The sequence below is a fragment of the Pteropus alecto genome, unplaced genomic scaffold (genome assembly GCF_000325575.1).
Source record: "Pteropus alecto unplaced genomic scaffold, ASM32557v1 scaffold53, whole genome shotgun sequence".
Lineage (NCBI taxonomy): Eukaryota > Metazoa > Chordata > Mammalia > Chiroptera > Pteropodidae > Pteropus > Pteropus alecto.
The window spans coordinates 5,285,490-5,309,293 of record NW_006434366.1 but is presented as its reverse complement, the minus strand read 5'-3'; the positions used below and the strand labels follow the sequence as shown (position 1 = coordinate 5,309,293).

Here is a 23,804-nt window from a genome sequence, read left to right as displayed (position 1 = left end):
CCCCGAGGTCCCTGGGGCGGTGGCTTCGCAGAGACGGAGCCCGGACGGGTGGCTGCCCGGGGCGGTGGGGACGGGGTTCCGCTCAGCAGGCCCGGGGCTTGGTTTGGGATGAGGACAGGGTCCCAGCGGTGGCGGTGGCGGTGGCCGCACGGGAACATGAGCGCGCTCGGCGCCGCGGAGGCTGCGTTTCCAATGGCTCAGGGGCGAATTCGGTGCCGTGCGCATCCCGCCTCGAGTTTTCACGATGTGGCGCCATCAGAATTCTGCGGGACAAATGTAATGTTCCCGCTGGATTGTTTATTCTCTCTCATCATTCTTAAAAGAAAAAGAAGAGTAAGTTTCCCTTATCCAGTATCTCTCCCGGTTCCTTGGACAGAAAAAGCAGAGTCCAAACGCACGTGTCCCTCCAAACGGGAAGTCCCTAACCGGCAGCGCTGTGTCTGCCACCTGCTGTGGCTGCCCCACGTCGCGAGTCCCCGAGGATGGCTCTGTCCGTAGCAAGGGCTTTTGGTCGGTGGGGTGACGATGCTGGTTGAATGTTAAGATTTCTGATACGGACAGGCCTGAGTTCAAACCCCATCTCTGTCGAACAGCCGGGAGTGAGTGTGACGTTAGGCGCCCTGTTCACGCAGGGCGGTGACACGCGTCCCCCGAGCTGGTGGCGGTGAAGCCCCTGGGCGCCTGGAGGCCCTGGGGAATGAGGGCCCTGATTCCTTGTATTCTTCATTCCCTCCCCGAGGTCGGCCGCACATCGGCACCTTCTGAACCTTTGCGGCTCGCTTCTAGAAGATTCCACAGTTTACACGTGAAACCTTCTCCAAGCCTCTTCCTGTTCTCCGTCTTCACAACTTCCAGGCGCCCTGACAGGGACGGCCCTTCTCGAACCCAGCAGGAACCCCGAGACAGCCACGCTCTCGGGACATAGCCACGCCCCTCCGCTCGCCCACAGGAGCCTGTCATTCCAGGCTCAGGTAGATTTTTGCCCAGGTAGAGTTTTGGTCCATTCTCGCCCCGCCTCAATCCATCCCTAAAGCAAATTCAGCAGGTGTCTAGTCACCAAGAGCTCCTGCTGCCTGTCCCCTGGCCGTCTTGAATGATGGAACCGGTTTGACTTTTTACAAGCTCTACGCGTAGCTGCTTTGAATTATTTCTCTCAAGGACGTTGGCGGGAAAGGTTGGATGGAGACTCATCCCTTTCATATGTATGTTAATGAATTACTCAGTACTTGTGTGAGAGAACATTGCACCTGCCATTCTGTTTAAAATGTCATCCTCGAGAAAAAAAAGGTAGGGGGTTTGAAGGAATCCTAGGATTTTACTGAGCTGTCTCTTTTTTTTGAGATTCTTATGATATACAAATCTACTAATGAAGCGATAAACATTTGGGGTGAAAGTCACTCATAAAGAAGGGGTCGGGGTCCTGCGCTATTTAATATCGATCACAGGTACCATTCAAATACGTGTGCTCCATTACTGCAGAGGTAAAGACAGCCAGCTCGGGCCTCCTGATCGACCATTCATTTATTCATCCTCAGAGCAACCAGAAAACACCTTATTTATATGTATCAAGCCCCTTAATGCTGGGGCCTGAAGATTAAGTGAGAGACAGGAAATAGCCCCTCCACAGAGCAGACAGGTGACACCTTAACTGCAATAGAAGGGAAGGAAGGAAGGAGGAGGGAGGGAGGGAGGGAGAGAGGGAGGGAGGGAGGGAAAGATGGCTAGCCAGCGCACGTTTTATGTAACAGGTATGGTTCCAAACTCTTTATGTAAATTAACTCCAGTGACCCTCGTGACAACCCTGTCACACAAATAGCCAGTGGCAGAGTCGGAGTGTAGAGTCCCCCCTCCCACCGCCCACTGCGCCCCCTCGAAAATGGCCTCAGGCGAAGTGAGAGAGGCAGACCTCGGGGAGCCAGAGCAGGAGGTGGTGACTGACGTGTGTGTGGGTCGGAGGTGGCCGGGGCTGGGGGGGCCTCCCAACAGTGCAGGGCCCACGTCGAGCCCCGGGACGCGGGTTTGTGTTCCAGACACGGAAAGCGGGTAGAGGAGGACCCTCAGGTTGTGGAGGGATTGAGGACATATGGACGCGGGCGTGAGCCTCGGTGCTGGGGAGGACGTGAGGACACGGGCCGAAGACCAAGCGTGGTGACAGGGCCACCGAAGGCTGGTTTTCTAGGACGAGGCTGGGGAGTCAGTGGGAGCCAGGTTTCCCCAGTGTCGGAGGCCTTTATGTCCAGGCTTAATCTATCGACAATGGAACCCAGCCGTGTGATGAGGTACCGAAGAAACACACCAGGGCTCGTCATGCTGCTCCAGGCAGAGGCCCCAGAGGCGACCGGCTGTGTTTGAAGGTCAGGCCCCCTCACTGTGACATCGTGCACAGGTGCTAGTTCATGTGGAAAACGGAGGTGCCGCTAGGACCCACTCCACACAGGTGTGTGAGGCTGAGCACTTAGGACGGGGAGAGCAGCGGGTCGCAGCTGGTATCGGGTGCGAAGTGCTCATGGAGGCGGCCTGGGCACGTGGCTGTCAGCAGGCCGCGTCTGGGACGTCCGTATTTACCCTGAGGACGGTGGGAACATTTCAAATGATGTTAAGGATTTCGAAATCGTTGAGAAATTAGAGTTTGAAAATGCCCCTTACTTTTCCCTTAAATCGATCTGTCTGGTATATTAATTAAGTCACTAACATGGTTAAAACCCCAGCACATGTGCTTTGGGGTGCTGCAAACCTTCCTTCTCACACTTGCAAGAGGAGGTCAAAGAACTCTTGCTCTATGTCCCAAGGTTGATAAATTGCAGATGGTTCGAAGTTAAAACACAATCACAGTTCATCCTAAAGGGCTATAGACGTGTAGGCATTTACATATCGTTGTAATTTTTTTTCCAGAAGAATGCAAAAGGTTTTATGCCTGCAACGCCGTCCGTTGTATGCTGGACTCATAAGCTGTTTAGAAACCGTGTTTTATAAATGGAGACATTCGGGCAGGGAAACGGAGTCACTCGTCCAAAGCCACCCAGCGCACCACAGACCCAGCCGTTCTCATACGGCTATTTCGAATAATTTTAAATATTAAATACATTTATTTGTAGACGGAGGAAGTAGACCAGCATGCACACAAATCCAAAACCACAGTCACAGCACAACCGAAATGTCTTCAGGTAGACGTCATAATGTCAAGGTCTTCCACTCCCTGGACAAGGACCACTTACGTCTTTGTGTTTTCGAAGGTGGTATGTGTTTTTATTTCAGTCTCTTGCCCAGAGTCTTCACGAGCAAAAAAAGAAAACAAAAAAATTAAACAAACTCTCGCATTTAGAAATAAATTTTAAAAGCCTCACAGATACTGGTTAGTTCAGAATGTCAACTTTTTTTTTTTTTCCAATGTATAAGAAACGCAAAAACAATTAAATAGGATCCCGATGATACGGCGATCAAGTGCATTTTTATCTGAAAAAGAAAATAAGACCCAGGAGAAGAAGTTTTAAAAATAGCACTTAAAAACACATTTGGCAATTACAGTGTCTGATGATCACGAAGTGTGTGTTAAGTGGGTAATGCACATCTAATTATAAACAAAAATGCTAGATGGCTTTTAACCTTTTTTTTAATACATGAGAAAAAAGTAGCTAAGCAAAGTAGGCAAAGAAATATTTTTTCTCTAATTTCTTGAGTAAAAGAAAAGTTGATAAATAAGTATTGGTTTTTCATTATCATTTTAGAAATGGCACTAAACAATGTCGCGATGAATTTAATATTCTGGATTTGTCATAATGGAACAATAACATAACCGCCAACTGGTATCATTTCAAGGAGAAAGCTTTGTCTTTCTTTTAAAAATGATTCACGCCTTAAACAAATGGACTCCGAAGAGGAGAGTCATGTGGTTGGATTATGGCAAGCCACTATTACATTTATTTTCAAAATCAACAGGGTAGTAGATCGCCCAGTGCTTTATCCTCATTTTTTCCTTCATCATCACAGCTGGACATCTATTTATGTATCTTATCAGAAATGATACTTCTACAAAATTCATGCCTTCTCTCACCTCCCACCTCTACTTATATTCAGCCAGACCCGGGCTATTTTGGTCTATTTGAATTAAATTGCACGTTCGCGGTGCACAAGCTGAGTCGAGGTGGAAAGAGATGATGTTAGAAAGTAAGATATTCGTTCTGTCAACACCGAGAGTTTCTGATTTGTAAAACTGAGAGAGGAACCCAAAGCTGATATGCTTTTTTCTGACACTTACATTATTTGACAAATGGTTTTGAGGAAGTTATCAACGTAGCCCTTAGAGAGTTGGCTGTTGAGATTTATAAAATCGATTAGGAATTACAGCGAAACACTCGTTTGAGCTCAAGAATCAGACGAAATCTTTTTTGAGTTTTATTATTAATAGACAGCCAGTGTTACCCAAATAGCAAATGAGAATCGTGTGTTTTTAAAAGGAAAGGCACATAATAGGTTTTCGTGGCTTCCTCTGCTCTGTTCACCGCGGATTAAGGTGCTGATGTGTGCATGGTCCTTTCCAGGAGTGTAACCGTAGAGAGGGTGACAACACACATCAACAGACCATCGGCTAAGCGTCACCCAGCCAGGCCCAGAAGCAGACGGCTGCCACCACCCCCTCGGGTGGCCTCCCACTTACTACCCGGACTCCCTGTCTCAGTGTGTATGTACATTTATGACTCGATACTGCCGTTTTGAATTTCACATGACTAAAACAGTATGCCATATAGTCATCCAAGTCTGGCTTTGCAGCCAGCAGTGCTTGTGGGACCCAGCCATGCTGTTGTAGGTGACTGTAGCTTGCTCATTCCCGTCATTTAGAATAGTTTCCCGTATGACCGTCCTGCCGTTCCTGAGTGATGTCCGCTGTTCACGTGCTTCCAGAGGCAAGGACGGATCATTCTTAACTCCTATTCTGGTGTATACGTTTTGGAACATTTGCGTACATTTCTCTGTTGTATGTACTGTAGTGTAGAATTAAAGGTTATGTGGCTATGTATATTCACAACTTCGAAAGATAAAACCAACTGTCGTACAGAGTGATTTTTAAAATTTGATCCGCTTACAAGCGCTATTTCCTCGACGGTACTTGCCATTGTCTGTATTTTTTGAATGTCAGCGTTTGGGGAGGATGGTGAGGGTGTCTTATTTTAGTTTCACTTACGTTTCCTGATAAGTAACGAAATGAGAACCTGTTTTTATGTGTCTTGGCTGCTTGCCAACCCCAACCCTCTTTGAAAGTACATGTAAATCATTTTTCCAGTTTTCTGTCGTATCGTCTTTCCTTTGGTGGCTGACTGACTAGCTATGAGTCTGTTGTTCTTTTATGTAAGGAAACAGCTTCTCCAAATGGGCGGCTCGTGTTTTTACTCTTAATCAAGTCTTTTGATAAATAGAATTTTTTAAATTTAGCATGGTCCGATTTATCAGTCTTTTCCTGCATGTGATGATGCTTCTGTAAAACTTTAAGGAACATTCTGCTGCCCCGACATGGTGAAGGCGTCCACCTGCCTCGTCTTCTGTCCTTTGTCACGTCGACCTTCACGGTTAGCGTCGCGACCTTCCTGGAGTCTTTTTATTTAGTTGAACGGTGTTAGGTAGTTTCGTTATATACATTTTTTTTTCTATAGGGACCCAGTTGAGCCAGCAAACGTATTAAACACGCAGTTCTTCCTTCGGGGTCCGTTAGTGCCACCTCTGCAGGAAATCAGTGTGCGGACCTGGCGCTGGGATGGCTCTTCGGCCTCTCCTGCTGGCATCTGTTGGTCCCGCGTGGCCGCTCCGCTGTGAATCCCTGCAGTCCTGCAGTAAGCCCGGGTATCCCGTAGTTATTAAAATAGATGACGGAGTAGAGAAAACCTTGAGCCTCAAGTCGGAAGTTAACTTGAGGAGAAAAAAAACCCAAAGACAATAAAAAGAGAATACGAGTTAATATCCTAGGGCCCTAACCAATTACTAACGCCGAGCTTTCTAGCAGCCATGGCAGAAAGCATCCATGCCCTTTATGGGATGAAAACTTCCAAACTGTTCCCACGAGCATCACTGCTCTACCTCTAGAAACTGAGAGTCCGTCTGTGTACGGTCATCAAGAGCGGGTGACATTCTTTCTCTGTCTGACTTATTTCACTCAGCGTAATACCTGCCAGGTCCATCCGTGTTGTCACAAATGGTGGGATTTCATTCTTTTTCCGTGGCTGAGAAATATTCCATTGCAGACATGTACCACATCGTCCTTATCCGACACCTGAGACTAATATAATATTGAACGTCAGCCGTAACTGAGAAAAAAATCGCGGATGGTAGTTCTCTCACAACGCTCTCGTGGTGGCTTTTGTACTCTGTTTTTTAAGCCTTTCCCATGATGGTTGTTTGGAAGCTTCCTGATCCCCGTGCCCAGTTGACGGCCACCACGGCCGATGTCACGGTCTCTCTGCACAGACCTTGCCTACCTCCGATCTCTTCCAGCGTCGACGGGGGCTCCGAAGCACAAGCAGGAGACACGAGTTGCTAATTCTTCTACCTCTGAGCAAATCCAATGCTAGCTCCGTCCTTATACTGTGTGTCTTTCTTGGGGAAAGTCTCACGAAGCATAATAGAGCCAGTGCCTACCTATTTCAGAAAACGAGTTAGAATATGTGCCTGGAGTGTCCCTCCATGTACTGTTAGGAGACTGAGCCTCCTCCCCTCCCATACTCCCCAGACAGGCACTTGGGGAAGAATCTTGTTCTGGTTCCTGACGTGGTGTCATCATGCGTATGTTACTCGCTTCTGCGTTTTTGTAGGAGCGAGGGAAGGGTGTGAATCCGCAGAGGTGAGGCACGTGAGCACTTCAGGTTTTACCTACCGAGAGCCTTCTCTCTGATGTTTCAGACATGTTTCTAAGAAGGCTTCCCAACGGTTCTCTCTAGCTGGAGGACACGATCCATGTCCATTCTCAGAACTACCACGTGAAGTAGGAGCTGCTGTAGCCATCACAGAATTCACAGATGAGGAAAGCTGGGTTTAGAGATGTGAGCTCATGCACACAGAGACATCGGGACATCGCGACGCTGGGCTCTGAGGCCGGACGAGTGTGCCGTTCCCATGCACATTCGGCCGGGGCTGTCAGATTGCGATGTGCAGATGCCCTGGGGAGCCGGCTCACACCCCGCCCCCTCGGGAGCCAGCTCCACGACCGTCCTGCTCCCGCGGGCCTGCAGTGGCCGTGGGTTTACACTTCCGGTGGCCCCGCCGTTGGGGCCTCACTGCCAGGCGGAGTAGCAAACGTTGACCAGAGGCCGGTGCCTAAAGACGGTCCAGCAGCAGCATTTCTAGAGGGGCCACCCCAAGGCGAGGGGCCACCCTAAGGTCTGCGAAGGGCTCCATACGCCCAGAGAAAAAGCAGATGCTAATCTATATTTCCAAACTCTGAGACTTGGGCATTCAACACGTCTATTTACACATTCAAATCATGCATATTTATGAAGCACCTACTACGTGCCAAGCGCATGTGGAAGCAATGAGCAAAATCCAGTCTATTTTCTGTATTTGGGCATCTGCTCAAATACAGTTACAGGCACTTTAAAAAACAAGTCTAAATGCCACTGGAATGAAGAATGGGGCGAAACGTGCTTGAGCATCACCCAGGGCAAGAGGCTTTGGACGATAATGCCAGGCTGGAAACACCTGTTTCCAGGTGTGTTCTCGGGACAGCTGGGCCCGCAAGGGAAGGAAGGTCCCATCTACAGATGCGATTTAGCAAGTCCGTTGCATAGCATTTTCCTCCCTTTTTGAGAATTGTGCAGTTGAGAGATCAGCTTTCACATGCATATTAATGCGTTGTTTTGCATGAATCGGTTCTCATTTTATGAATGGAGACTCTGTGACCTCGTTTAATTCTGCCAAAAATCCCAGCCCCAAACGCCGCTGAGTTCTTCTTACCAGGCTTTCGTCCCTGAGCACAAAGGATTCGTTTTAATTATTTCATCGCTTTTAAGCAAAAGAAACCAAATGTAAACAACTTCTGCAGGAAATGTGTGTGCCCGCCATTGCCCCTCACTTTCTAGAAGGCTCCGCGTTTGTCCTTGTTCTCAGTGTTCATTTGGAAAGTGACCCTAGCATCGCATTGGAAAAGGTGTGTGATCCGGGTGAGCCAGGCCCGGATTTATGGCGTCGCTTTGGGCAAGGCCAGCTGAACGAGGGCCCTGAGCTTGCTATTCGTACAAATGTGAGTTTTAATAAAGGTGCGTCCAGTGAGTAGGCCCTGGGCAAAGCACCCCCTGGGCTCATTTAACGTCCCATGGTGTCCGAGTGGTGCAGCCAGGCCTTAGCTGGCTCTGCCCGACCACAAGACGTGCTCTGAGCACAGCCGTGGCCGGCCGTAGCGTCCCCAAGGGCCGAGGTCCCAGAGATGCGCCTCGCTCCGGCCTGGTCCCAGCACCGCACCCTCCGCCTCTTTCCGCAGTTAGCGGGAGGGAGGAGTCTCAGGCTCCGTGACGCTCTGGGTGGATGCGGCCCTCCCGCTCAGGGTCAGCATCCTTGCAGGAATGAAGAGGGGTTGTGGCAAGTCCGTCCCCCAGACCCACACCCGAGCATGCGTGCACACCCCGTCTTTGCTCCGACCGCCGCCTCCGACTCATCAGGCCTTCGCGGGGCGCCCTCGGGCGTCGCGTGTAATACACCCAGAGCTCCAAGGTCGCCCCTCCCGGCCCAAGCCTCATCTTCACGCCACGCTGCCTGTTCCCGTTCCAAGGCCATTTCCTAGCCCTGCCACCTGCTGGGGCTCTTCCAGACCCCCCAAAACCACAGATCAGTTGCCAGCTCGACCCTGAAACCCTCAACTTCTGCTCTGATCTGGATCCTGTCTGTTACGTCACCTGAGGTCTGTCTGTCACCTGAGCATGCTGTTTCTCCCGGGACCCCTGCCCCCTCCCCCCCCACACAGCCTCCTGCTGCTCGGTCCGAGCATAGGACAGAGTCCCCTGTGCTCCTGTGCTCCTTCTCCATGGCCCTTCCTCCCCCGTGTCTGCGGCCCCGGTCGTGGGCTGTGCTGCCCATGTGGCGGCCAGGCGCTCACCCCAGACCACCCTTCTCTACTCAGAGGCTCGACCTCCCAGCTCCCTGTCACTCTCCCTGTCACACGCTTGGTCTTGGGCCCATGTCCTCCCGTCCTCCCCAGCACCGAGGCATCCTGGGAGTCTGTCATTCTTTTGCAAAATGTCTAAACCTGGTCGTTGCCTAGTTTTGTACTGAAGGGTTCAGATGTTTTCTTATTAATGTCCAGAATGTTTTTATTCTAAGTATATTAATATTTTTCCATTACCAATTAAATAAAACATTTCCATTCTTATTTTCGCTTTGCTCGTGTTAGTTTATAACACAGAGAGGTCAGCATGAAAAATCACCTTTTGTAATTCAGTGATTCTCTCATTGTCTTTTCGATTTCTGTTTGCAACACCGGAGTGACGTTTCCTCAAGCCCGGGATCGCTGGTGGTCTTGTAATTTCATTTATGACTCTAGATCTTTCATTCGCTCGGAATTTACTTTTGTAATGAGGTCCGTTCCCGGATTCTCTTTCCCACCTCGGTCCCGTGATTTCCGCTGAAATTCCCGGCAGGTCTCTGCGGTGGGGGTCGCACAGTGTGGCGGTTCAGAGCGGAGACCCCGACTGCCAGGAGTCACGCCCCACCCGGGCGGCTGCAGCCCCGGCCGGTCACACGGCCAGCTGTCCCGCAAAGCCCAAAGCCGTACCGCGAGGTGACGGTTCTCTGGAGAAAGCCCGTTTATTAGAGACAGACAGACAGACTTCTAAAATGGCAGCGCTGCCTAGCTGGCAGTCGTTTCTGGAGCTTTCTTCCTCCCGTGACGAGGGCGGATGCCGTCGAGACCGGAGCGTCTGAACTGCAGGGAGCGTGAGGAGCGTTGTCCTCGAGCCCATCCTGTCCCTTTCGGTTGTCCTCACGGACGTGGCCGTGTGTCAGCCCTGTCACACATCAGCCCCTGCGGGCTGCATGGGAAAAGCGATGTGTGTGATCGAAGCATTGGCAACAGCAAGGCATGTTCTGGCCCCAGAGCCGTTAGATTCTGATTGGTAAAGGTTACTATTTTGAAAGGAGTGAAAACAAAAAAGAGACTGTTATTCCGGCTCCTGTGCTCCGGTGTGGGTGGATCCCCTGTGCTCCCTCTGCCTTCGCTGTAGCGGCGTGACCGAGGTGCCAGTAAATCATCGAATGCAATATCCAGGTGTCCAGGTGACGTTTGGACGCTGTCACTACTTCTCCGTGGGCGAGAGAGAAGACGGCGAGTTTCTGGAAAAGGTGTCAGCGCCCGGCAATAAACTAAGGATCGCACTGAGCAGAAAGTAATGAAATCGCCCCATGTGCTTCCGCCCCCCCATCCTTGCTGTCATGACGCAGGTAAATCTCGCCGCACATGAGTCGCAGAGCCTGGGCGCGTCGGGCGGTGCACGGTTTCTGTGCGAGGGACCGGAGGAGAGCTCGTCAGTACTGTAACAAAAAGTGTGGGTGGAGGCAGCTTACTTCTCAAAGGAGAGAAGTTTCATTTGTATCTGGGGCGATAGCTGTTAAGAATCAACTTTCTCACCTTCTCCGTTCCTACCGCCCCCCGCTTCTGCCGGACCCCTGGGGCGCCGCGCCCGATCCCCTGATGCCAGCTCGCCCGCCCCTCCCCAGGGTGCAGCTACCTTTGCAGGAGGGCTTCGGAGGCGGGCCCCACATCCCCTTGGCTGTGTCACCTACGGATCAGGAGATCTGAGTCTAACGGGCAAGGGGGGTGGGCAGACCAGGGGCAGCAAGATCTTTCTGTAAAGAGCCACGTGGTAAATGCCTCTGATTTGCTGGCCAGCGTCGTCTCTGCTGCTACAGGGAGACAATGAAAACAATGAGCCAGAGGGCACAGCTGTGTTCCAATAAAACTTTATTTACAACAACGGGTGGTAAGTCAGACTTAGCTCGTGGGTCGTGGTGGTTTGCTGGGCCCCCGAGTAGGCATAGAATATCTTTTAGATGCATTTTCCCAAAGTCAATACCTAACATTTATTGGGCATCTACTTAAAATCTTGTGTCATTTAGATGAACTAAAAGGCAGATACTCTCATAAACCCGTTTCACAGATAAATAAACAGAAGCTGATGAAGATCAAGTGATTGGCTAGTACGTGGTGGAAGGCGTTTGAGGTCAGGCCCGTTCGGGGGCCCAAGCTTCTAACCGGGGCGCCATAGGCTTCTCTAATTAATCAATAGGAGTGGGAATCCCATGAGAACCTCCGATGGTGAGACATTTCCGTGTGTGGATATATATATATTTTTTTAATTAATAAGTAAAGTACCATATATATTCCAGCTTATTACTCACAGGATGCTAGGTTGTTATTAATATTTAAATTTAATTGTTTAAATTTTTATTCAGAGAAAAATTAACCAAGAATTTATTGTTAGGGGAAAAAATGCAGAAAACTTAATGCAGGATATGTAAAATCAGCATGAAATGAAGAAAAAACGTAGGAAAATGGAGCTATAAATAAGATGAGTCTTTAAATTTTCGCTCTATCACTTACAAGATGTTTGATTTTGGGCAAGTTGAGTTCTGAGCCCTAATTGTGAAGCTAGAGAAACACTAGCTCTACAGCCGTAAAAAATGATGACGAGGACGATTGAGTTACTACATGGAAATGTGTTCACGCAGGTCCACCAAAACGTCACAATCACCCGAATGTCATATGATTAAATATATCTACAAACTCTACACACACGCGAAAGCGTACGGCGTAAGTGAAAGTATATGTTAAAAAGTCACTTTTTCTTTAAATGAATGAAGAGGGTCTGTGTTTAAATGATCTAAACCAAAAATGCTTTGCATTTGAAGCGGAATTTCAGAAGCCCTTGCTCCGTCTTCGGGTGGGGTCACCCTTCGGCCGGGGCAGATGCACTGGCACCTGTTTCTTTCAGAGAGGTGGTTTGGTGCAAGTGCCTGTAAACTCTGTGCTGATGGCAGGGGACGCTCTTGCATACGAACCGACTTCCTGATGGCAGAGTGGCTTTGCGATGACGAGCGGGAGAGCTTTTCGAAAGCGCAGGGCGTCAGAAGCATTGTTCGTTCGCCTGCCTGTGGCTTCCAGGTGGGGTTCAGACTCGAGGCGTCCAGAGGCGCCGTCCAGGCTTAGCCGCACGGCGTGCCACCCTGTGTCAGAGGTGAGTCTGCACGCGTCACACCATAACTGCTGACCGGTCCCACAGGCCGACTCGGGCCGCGGGCTCGGTGTCGCCGCATGTTTGGGCTCCTCCTGTCTGCAGCGTCTCACCGCTCGCAATCCCGAAAGCTGGATTCAGACACACTCATCTGAGTCCAGGGCGCAGACGGGCCCTTTCAACTCGGTGACTGCTCTTCCTTTCTGTGTGAAATAAATGGACTTGCATTTTGTGTATGGCTTGGTCTCTGCCTCCTGGGCCACAGCCTATTAGAACCAAGCCTCAAAGTGACATGCCACAACCTCTGCCAAGCGCCGTTGGCGGCACAGACCGCTCTTGCAACAACGTGGCGGGATGGGACTCGACGAGGCTGTGGCCACCACAGCCAGGTGCATTATGGGCCGCTTCGGGGCTGACTGCACGATGTGCAGAGTGAATCCAGCCTCTTCTCTGTGAAATCACCTGGGACCCGATGAAACTCGGCCTCATCCTGTCTTCACTCCTGACGAAAACAGGTGGGCTCCGTCTCGGCGTGTGGCATTCACGCGTTCACTGCACGGTGACCCTGGGCGACGCGTTAGCACGTGTTAGGTGGGCGCTCAGCCGGTCGCCACGGGGAGAATGAAGCCTTTCGCCTGCGGCTCACAGTCTAGTCAGGAAAAACCGAAATACATCCAAGCAGGAGTGATTTTGACAGTGATGGACCTCGGGGGTGGGGGGGTGCCAGGGAGCGGTCACTGCAGGTGGCCGGCCCAGGGGGCGTCTCCGACAGGGAGCGAGGCCCCAGATGCCGGAGTCACAGGCGGCCAGCCCACGGGTCCCAGGGAGACCTCTGCAGAAGGCGAGACCACAGCCGTGCGCAGGGGAGGAGACCGCGTGCCCTGAGAGGCGGGGAAGGAGGTGGCCGCAGCCGGTGTTTTCCGGGCCACGTGTGGAAGTGGCTGAGAGTGGGGACCGTTGTGTGGAGCCCGGACGTGCTCAGGTAGCTGGTCAGTCGGCGTCGTTCTCATCAATCATCAGTCAAGAATCTGCTGAGTGTCTACTGTATGCCGGCTCCTTGCTAGTCGGGGATGTGGCTGTAAGGTCATCGGCGCCCTCTGTAAGGGGCGGCCACCCAAACAGTGGGGCCCCAGTGGGACCCTTTAAAATAATTTCATGAATACATGACTTAACAAACAAACCCTCGTTTAAGAGATTCTTCTGGTAAGTTCTAATGAAATGCACCTGTCTATGAGATGCGGATTCTTAAAGCAGGAAGGAGCTGGGTGACAGAAAGTTCCAGGCTCAGCTTCGACAGAAAAGGCTGCGAGTCAGACCAGCTCCACTTACGCGGAACTCCTAGCCGAGGGCCCTCTCTGCCTCCCCGAATCTGGACGGCATGTCCTCCGCGCTCTCCGGGAACTCGGGGGCCCCCAGCCCTGGGGTCCGGCGGGCACACGTCCCAGGTTATGTCTGGCTCCGAGGCCACCACTGCGCGTGCCCCTCTCAGCTCTGGCTCCTACACTGGTTTTGATCCGACAGTGGGACTTTTCTTAATTCTGCCCCAAATAACACATCAGTTGTAATAAAGATGGGGCCCCCCGGTCTGTGACTATACGAGACTGTCCCCAGACCTCTGGAAGCGGGCAGTGAGGACACCCAAGAGCGCCTGCCACTGGGAACTAACGGGCCTTTCTACAAGTCGGGGTTCTGTAGTGGGTCTTCCCCCCGTGTCTGCCCCCCTCCCCACAGCAAACAGACAAACAAACAACCACCAGCCCGGTCACCCCCAGCAGAGGCCACCTCCCTGATGCACAGAGTCCCCAGGAGCTCAAATCTGCTTTTCCCGAACCCGATCCCCAAACGTCACACATCCGAACATCGCCTCTGTGGGGTCCGAAGCCCCTGTGTGCTACCTGTCTGTTCCTTAACTTTTTCTAATTGAATTGCTTTGATTGTTCAATAAGTAAATTTATTTGAAAGGATATATTTATTACCGCCGTATCTAGAAAAATAATGTCATTCATCATAAATGGAAGGGAACTTGGAAAGCGATGCATAACTATTTGAATTTTACAAGATTTGTTTGCACAACACTCAAGTGCACCCGGTGACCTCTCTCTACCTCGAGGTTACTGTGACCATTTAAAAAGATGACGGAAGTGAAGGTGCTTTGGAAAAAAGAGGGGTTCGTTTAAAACAGGCCCCACCCCCCAGCTCTCCCTCTCTGTCTCCAATGATGATGTGTGCAGAAGTCCTCATCCCGCAGCCTCTGCTCCCCAGGGGCTGAGCTGGAGCGAGCTGGGAGGGGGCACAGAGAGCTGCTGTGACACCGAAGACCTTGAAGACCTTGCTCAGAGTAGAAGAGTTTGATGGAAAACAATAGTGTTTAGCGACCCCCCTGGAGCACTTCCCCTGACCCCCGCTGTGCGGCTCCCGCAGATGGAGGTCGGTGGAATAGACTTCCAGGGGAGCTGGTGTCATAGGGTCCTGGCCTTAGGGACGTGCTCTCACCCTACGTCCTGTGCCCGGGGCGGTGACACACTCAGCGAGGTCTGTGGCCGGCCCTGTCTTTCCTGTCTCAGGTCGGGTGTGAACTTGGAAATCTGAACTTTCTGATTGAACTGTCCCGATGCCTCGGAGAGCTGGCTGTGGGCTGGGTCTGAGAAGGACTTTGTTCCCGTGGTGGCTTGTGTCCACCACCCGCGCCGAGGGCCTGGGCCGGGCCTCACGGGAAGCCGCCCCTCTGGCGCTCACCTCTCCCTCTTTAAAGGCGTGAGCGCGCGACCTCACAGTCGGCTCTTCAGCAGCAACCAGCACGGCCGGCCCGTGGCCTGGGCACAAGGACGGCCTGGCCGGGTGCCTTTCCGGGTTACGGGGATTTTCCCGAATACAGTAGCATTTGAGACCATCTCAGGGGCCGATCTCACACTAAGCTAGTTCGAGCAAAAACGGGTAGGACAAAAATAGGGGCCGGTGGTTCTCTCTGGCCTCGCCTCACAGAGGAGTCACTCCGGGGTCTCCAAGGTTCTTACAGAGTAACGAGAAGTGCCTTGCACGCTCCCGTGACTACCTAATTCAGTGACCCTCACCGCAAAATCATCTGAATTACGTCCTGTTGGTAGCCAGCAGAAAGGCATTCGAAATACAGGTTAGATACTTAAAATCGATCTCGTTCAAAGCATAGTCGCATGAGATGGTACCGAGTTTAAATAAGGCAAAAACATGTCTGTGTTCTAGGTGCTGTTAAACAGTTTTAAACCCTGAATCGCTCATCAAAACCCATGAACGAGTACCATTTTGGAATGACCGTGTTTTGATAGCTCACAGGACTCGTGTGACTTTTGGGACAAGTTGATTTCCTTTCGTGCCGGCTAATACAAGCCCATTGTATCATAAGAGGCATAGAGAAATTATGTGACAAGCGGATGCTATTTAAGTGGAAGGGGACGCAATACACTAACGGACCAGCGTGCTATCGGCTGCCCTGTTGTAATGGGTTCTGATCAACACAGACCGTGACCGGCATTGCGGGGAGCGTAGGATGACAACAGTGTTACGTTGAGAAAATTCAGCCCAGGCCCGTTAATTTCAGAGAAGCCTTCAATTTCTCATTACTCCTCTGTGACAGTTTTTTGGTTTAGTGACCATTTAAAATTAATGACAATTTAATGAGAACTTGAATACTCATGGTGAGAAAAAAAACCTTAACATTCTCACCCATTAAAACTATTAGAAATAGAAACAGTGAGTTCAATGTATTGGTTTTTGGTTTTAAATACAGTTTGTTGCCGTGATTCTCACTGAGTCGCATTTCAAATGATGTTCATCCCAAATCGAGGCGATCGTTCATATCGACAGTGCCTCATATGTGGGCTGATTTAGTTTTTCGACGGCCAAAGAGTATTTGATTAGAAATTCTCTGTAAGACTCACTCAGGCCTACGAGGTCCTCAGTTAGATTAAGGGGAAAGACAGCTGGTCGAGAGCAGGTGGGGGGAGGGAGGCGCGTGACATTGGGGATAAGTCGAGTCCTTCGTGGTCGAGTGTTTTATCACGGAAAGTCGAGTGTGTCTGAGAGTTACTCACACAGATCTGGTGTGTCTACTTCATGGAACTCTTACTTTTCATGAATAGAAAGCAAAGTACAAAAAGAATAGTTATTTGGGGAATAATATTATTAGGAGAGACAAGCAGTCTGGATGCTTCAAATCGAATGATTCGCCTACTAAGCACTTTATTGGAGTTAGAACGTGCTAGTTAACTTGCGTTTGCAGATTAGTGTATCTGAACTTTGTATCAGTCACAGCAGAATAAGCTGCGCCCTAATCACTTGGTTTGTCATAATCAGAGTGGCGACCACGAGTCGAGAACTTACTCTGTTCCGGGATATAGTCTAGATGCTTTAAATTCATTATGTTTTGCAAGCCCGTAGCAGCCCTAAGCTGGCATATTTGTTGCGTCTCACGCCTCCCCAGATGATCGACCCAACGCGCCCCCATCAGTGTCACTGAGAAATTCGGAACGACCCCCGAAAGCTTTGTCATCGGACCGGCGCACAACCCCGCGGTCTGCACCAGCACCTGTGCCTTGTGCCTTGATTCCTCCTTTCTTACACAGGCCAGTCCTTCTGCAGGTCTGACTGCCGCCCTGCGGGCTGTTCAAGGGCTTCACCCCCGTTCGCGTCCTGCACCATCGATCTCTTCGCTTGCTCACGTGTCGGTAGAGCGCCCTCACCCCCCAAACCCCCTCAGTTCCCCCCGAATCTCACCTCCGTTCACGGCCAGCTCTAAAGAGTGTCATCTCGCGTCCTCATCTGCCACATACTGTTTGCTCCTGCATTCACTCGACTGTGTCCTCAGACTCCACTGAAACTGCTCTTGTCCAGAAAACACGTGACCTTCAAGTTCTCGAATCCCACACGTTTTTCCGTCCGCGTCATCCGCGGGGCTCACAGCTATTCCCACGGCTTTAAATACTATCTGTATGCTGAGAAACTCTGGACCTTGCCTCTCCTGAGTTCAAGGCTCGTATATGTCATGGCCGGCGTGACATTGTCGCTTAGATAGTTCATGGATGATACACATGTAGGATTCCAAAACGGAACTCTTTAATTCCTCAGAATCACACCAACACGTTATTTCAATTATATCACAGTAAAGGTATGAAAAATAGTCAAATCTAAAATACACATCGTTCATAATCTTTGAAATATTTTAAGATAGAGAGAGGTGTAAATAAGGACTCAATAATCTCCACTTTCACATCTGCTGTTCGCTCTCCTGAGATAACCAAGGGGAGAAACAATCATTCCGTGATTTTCCCTGCGTCGATTGAAGTCGCGCTCACATTAGGGCTTCAGTTTCCTTCTCCCGTGATGGGATCGCATCATAGCAATTTGTAGCATGTTTAAACTTTTCCGTATGACTCAGCTTCCAGGAACTTTCCAGGTCAGTCCATGAGTTTTCATCACCGACGGTGTTCCCTGCTATTGGAATTCCGGATACTACTTTTGCTTTGCTGACCCGTTAGCTTGTTTCCAGACATCCTTCTGTGCCTTTACTGTCGTCCTGCATTCAATGCAGTGGCCGCCACTGTGGTCCCGTCGACTCTGGCCCATCACGTGACGCCAGCGCTGGCTCCCGCTCCGCGCCACGAACCGGCCTGCATTTTCCACACCTGGTTTTCAGTCCCGTTCTTCTCTCTCTGGGGAACGCTCACCTTGGCCATGTCACCAGCACGGCTGTCTTTTCTCGTCCGTGGAGCCGCACATTCTTCTTCTGCTTCACAGGATATCTGACAGCACAAAGTCAAACCGCTGTAACAAGCAGATCCCAAAATAAGGGCCTCAAACAAGGCAGACGTCTGCTTATCTCTGACACGGTGATCCAGAGTCAGCATTCCGCATCAGCTGTGTCCGCTCCACGCAGCCACTCATGCACCCAGGCTAACAGCGGCCCTTCCATCTTTAGCGAGATCTGCCATGCCTTTCGTGATCTAGGTGGGTGGCTGGGTAGAGAACATCACAATTTGTGGAGATTTCCTCCCGCACATAATAGGTGGAAGTTTTACTCATCACATGTGCCGACCTCATGCAGCTGCAAAGATGTCTGAGAAAAGCATCCTCTGGTTAGAAAAGCATTTTGATCTACAAGGGAGAATAGATGTTGGTAGACAGCTGTCAGTCTCCACCCACAACTATCACGATGAGGAAATGATACATTTGTTTGTTAACTCGTCTCCTACTTTTCCTCTTAGATAATAAGCACAAAAAGATGAAGGTTCACGCCTGCTTCGTTTACCAATATGTGGTCTGCTCTTCATACTCCTTCTGTGTTTTAGTAGGGGCTCGACACAAATTTGATAAAATTCCGAATGAACGAATAAAGGGGTTTTACAGGTGAAGAAACCAAGGTGCAGAGAAGCTAAACACCTTAGCCATTTCCGGGTACCAGGCGGCCGTTGACCAGGAATGCTGGGAGACTTGGAGCCCGGTGGATGGGTGCAGAGCATGGCCACCAGGCTTTCTCAGAACACCCAAACAGGACCACGGAGCCGCTTTGTGACGAGGAGATGAAGAGAGATTCGAAAATCTCTCTTGCTTCTCATTGGTCAGTCACATAGACCTGTCCCTCACACCAGTCTATGCCAAGTTCTCACCCCAAAAGGCAGCCGTTAATCTAAGATGCTCAAAGATGCTGCATGCCATTTCTAAATCACGCCTTCCCTGTGTGGGGAAAGCAAGTAGTCTGGGCTGGAAAGATTTCCTGTCGGGCTACAGGCTGCCTGGGAGAATAAAGCTGAACAGATAGTAAGCGATGTTAGTAAATGTTTTTATTACATATTCTGTTTAATCGTATTAAAATAGAAGGAGAGAAAAACAAGACGTTGAGAAATAATCCACGTGGATAAGTTGATCACTAACTAAGCCTCCTGGTCAGTCAAATATGAGTGTTCATTACAATTAATAATAAAAACAGTTTAAGATTCTTCTTTAAAATGATTTTCCCTCACACGGTAACTAATTCTAAACCTGCTTTTCTTTGCTCCCAAGATATCGAAGACTTCGAAACCAAAACCCGAAGCACAGTGTCCGTCCGAGAAGGCCAAGGCGTGGTGCTTCTGTGCGGCCCCCCGCCACACTTCGGAGGTACGGGGTAGGTGGGGGCGTGATCGGGTGACAGCGTTAGAGCCATCGCTCAGTGACCAAACAGGCCTTGGAGCAGTGGTGGCCCCTCCCCAAATGAAAGGCTCCTTGAAAGCTCTTCAGGTTTATCCTACCGCGTCGAAAAGGTGCTAATCCAAATTGTTTCTTTAAAAAGAAAATGGTTCAAGTCACTCGACACCGAGACCCTAAGGACACGCAGCGCGGGCCCCTGCGGGAGCACGGGGCCTGCCCCCCTGCACAGCGGGGATGATGCGTTCGCCTCTTTGGGCTTGGCTTTCTCGCCCGTGGGACAGACTATCAGCCGACACCTATATGGCCACAGTGCTGTCGTGCACGTTAAGCGAGCTAACCAATGGAAACGGGTTCTCGTGATGGCCAGCGTTGTATTCCAAACTGAAAGCTGAGATGGTCAGTGCATGATTTCATTGGGCCCTGCAGAGATGCAAATTCCAACGGCCCTTTGGGCTGCGGGCAGAGGAGAGTCTCCCCATTCGCTGGAAGCACGTGTCAGATGGCACCAAATGCGACAATCGAGCGTCTCCCAGCAATGGCAGGAATCAAGCGCTAAATGCCAGTCTCGCCTCTGGAAGGATCTGGATCGAACAGTGAATTAGCTGGTTGCCAGGGACCTAAACTACCCACTGACTCTCTCTCCCTCGGTGCTATTTTGTCAAATTCCACAGAATTTGGTAAATTTGGTAGATTCTCAACCAACCGTGAATCTAGAGGAGGCGGAATGAAGATACCGATGGAGTCCTTCCATCGGGTACCGCTCCGTGTCCCCGGGCCAGTGTGGGTTAGCTGAGCACTAACAGCAGGTACTTACAGGGGACAGGTCTAAGTGCCTTCCGTGTATTAGCTTTTTAAATCCACGCAGCTTCGCGAGGGAGAGGCTCGAAGGATTCTTGTTTTACGGTGAGGACACTAAGGCAGAGAGGGGTTCGGTCACTGGCCCAAGGTCACGCAGCCGGTGGGCAGACGGACACCGCTTCAGATGTGGCCTCGGCTCCCAGACCCAGGGCAGCTCCGACCGCCACCGCCCCTGTTACAGTCGGCTTCCACTCTGGGCTGGGAGAATTTTGAAAACAAGACAAATACTTAAAGAGAAAATGAAAGCAATGCTTTCCCCCGATATTAAACCAAATCTTATTTATAATCCTCGGAAAACTTGAAACCATTTTTCCATCATTTTTACACAATGTCATGACACGCTAACACAAAAAGAAAAAAAGCTAATTAGTATTTAACAATGTTTTTATTCAATATTATGACACAGAGTAGTATGGCATTCTGCTCACCTGAAAGATCAGGAGATGTTTCTAACGCTTTCTACACTATCAGAGGTAAAATTGTATTATTCCAGAGCTTGTGAAATTGTGATGTTACTTATTTCATGACCATAGAAAAGTTATTTTCCAGTACCCTAATCTAAGATGACAGGGCATGCCGAATCACCGCTGTTCGTACAGTCGGCCTGTGCCATTTTATGTTCTGACATTGGTCAAAGAGTCTTAACAGAATCGAAGACTATTTTCTCCTTGATTTACCCTAAGTAGGGATAACAGAAATATAAAATATTTGTAAAGGAATGTCATATTTTAAAAGGCAGCCAAGTAGGAGAAGCTATTCCTTGCCACTTTGTACCTACCAACTTTAAAGAATATGCTGATCTTTCAAAGCAGGCAAGAATCTTATTGTAACAGAGCCTCCCAGCTCAACGCCACGAGACCAAGTCACAGATATGCACGAATGGTCTTAAACTGAGACCTTTATAACCGAATAATTAATCCGTGTTGCATGCAAGTTATGACAAGCTCTCGTCATACCAAATTCTATTGTGCATCTGTAAAGTCGCAGCCGAATTCCCAACGTCCGCGTCAATACTGACCTCATCCAGGTGTCATAAGGAATGTAATGCTGAGAGCTCGAGCATCCAGCGCGAGCTTCTTCACCTCCACAAGACAGGAAGGCTGGAACGTATTCTTTTGTCCTTTCCATCTCCCCCAGGTCACAACTGAGGGGAACAGTGACAGGCACCTTCGATCCGATTATACAGATGGTCATCAATTAGTTAGAGGGAGAAAGTATTAATAATAATAATAATAATAATAGCCACCAATTGTTGAATTGTTAGCATAAGGCTTTCCATTTATTTCCTCATTCCCACTCTTCTGATGATTAAGAATAATAATTTAAATAGGAAGAAGCTGAGACTAAGCTAAATAAGGTTCATTGGTTTTCAGTTAGTAGCAAAGGCAAGATTCCAACTCGGGACTTTCTGACTCCCGAGAGCGCCTGTGGGGAGAAGGCTGCGGAGCCGATGCTCCCTCGAGGCTGCTCATCGGCTTTGACCCTCTTCTGCCCGGTCTGCTGCGAGCCTGGAGGGTCTGGACCTGGCTCATTTAAAACAGTTCCTTATTCTTTCTTTTCCCATCTCACCTTCTTGTGAAGGTGAGTGGTGCCAAGAAAGACCTCGAGAAAGAAGAGAAACGTAAGGTAGGATAACCTTGAAATTGGATTAGTGAACCGCTGGTTTAAAGTGGGCCAGCTCCAGAGGCAGAGAGACGTTTTCGGTCTTCCTCTGTGATTGGTTTAGGATGGATGTATGGATGGATGATAGACTGATGATAGATGATGATGATGATGACGGCGATGATGGTGAAGATAGACAGACAGACAGACAAGCAGATAGATGATGGATAGAGAGATGATAGATAGATGGATGATGGATAGATAGATGATAGATAGATAGATAGATGGATGATGATAGATAGATAGATAGATGATAGTAGATAGATAGATAGATAGATGATAGATGGATGATGGATAGATAGATGATCGATAGATAGATGGATGATGGCTAGATAGATGATAGATAGATGAATTGGATAGATATCATTCTTCTTTTTTAATAAACCAATATAGGATCAAATATTTGCAGATAGCTAGATAGATGATGGATAGATAGATAGATAGATAGATAGATAGATAGATAGATAGATAGATGATGGACAGACAGACAGCTATACTTTTCCATTACTACATAACAAACTGCCGAAAGCTTCAAGCAACCCCCTTATTAGAACACAGCTCCGTAGGTCAGAAGCCGAGGGACGGTGTGGCCGGGCTCTGCCCAGGTTCTCACAAGGATAAACTCAAGGTCACGACTAGATGGGGTTCTCTTCTGGAAATCCGCAGGAGGAAGCCACCCCGGGCTCCTCCGGGCTGTCGACAGAGGCGCTCCAGCTCCGCCACCTCGCTCCGCGTGCCCCGTCGCAGCCGTGCGGTGACAGGGAGGGGACCCTGTCAGGCAGCCGAGTTCCGAGGCTTTATCCCCGACGCGCTCACAATGAGCGTGCAAAACACTTCTCAGCGAGGAGGCCTAAGAGTGAGAGCCAGCGTGGACTAGGCTGACCCCGGACAGCCCGGCCAGCAAAGCGTGGCTGCAGGGCCGAGGCAGAAGGGAGAGTGTGTGGGCGGGTGTCCCAAAGCCGCCGTCGGTCCAACTCAGTGACACAGGGTGGCCGGCCCAGGGCAGAGGCCCGGGCGCCGTCCCGTGGCTGCCTTTCTCCCAAGGAGCCGCGGGCAGCCTGGGCCTCCGTGCGACACCTGCCCCAGCGTCTCAGGGGACCACAGGCACCGCTTTGCCGCTCCGAGGAGCGGTTCGCTGATGAAGGTCACTCCGGGGGGGAAAGTCCCCTCAGGGAACAAGGCAGGAACGCCAGGACACGAGACTGGCACGTTTCGCTTTCTGTCCTGGAAACGCGACGTTTGGAGACAACGCAGGAACGTTCTCTGCGCTCTGAGGAGAGAGGCACATTCCTGTCCCTCATCAGCTTCCCAGCCGGCGACACATTCACGTCCCTCATCAGCTTCCTGGCCGGCGACACGCTGCGCGAACGGGACCGACCCTGGGCCGAGCCGGCCGGCCTCAGCCCTCATCTTTATCTCCGAAATATTTCAGAGACATGTGAATTTGACCGAGTCCTGGGGCGGGGACGCAGAGACGGCCATGGCGCGCATCCGACTGACACTCTAGCTTCGCGATTCGCGGTCCCCGTCCCTGTCCTTGCTCCCGAACTCTCCCGCTGGTGGCCTGTGCCGCCCGCGCCTCCCACACACTCTCCCGCTGGCCCCTCTCGACCTGTCACACCTCTTCCCCTTAACCTGGACGCCCGTCTCACAAAAATCCAGTCCCCTGCTTAGCCTCTTGGGGTTCGGCGGAACTAAGGCCTGGTCGTCGGATAAATGAAGACCTTTCGTTCCCCCGCTGTGTCCTTGGAGGGTCCTCCGGTCACCTCTCTGCACGCAGGCTTTTGTCACAGAAGGAGGCGGTGCGGTTCTTCCTTGACTTACGCGTTCGGGGGACGGTCGTCGGGCCTCGCGGTGGACGTTGGCCGCTCCGGGCAGAGGGCACGCTAGGGTGTCACTCGCCTCAAGGGTGAGCTTTCGTTTGGG

The 23,804-nt window shown here is 50.5% G+C and overlaps 1 protein-coding gene across 1 annotated transcript in view; it reads left to right on the top strand.

The window, feature by feature from the left end:
• Positions 1-23,804, top strand: part of CNTN6 (contactin 6) — a 124,130-nt gene that overhangs the window by 11,258 nt on the left and 89,068 nt on the right. The window contains exon 4 of the mRNA XM_006909199.1: positions 19,233-19,328. Coding sequence (XP_006909261.1) covers positions 19,233-19,328 — 96 coding nt within the window. The remainder of the gene's footprint in view (positions 1-19,232; positions 19,329-23,804) is intronic.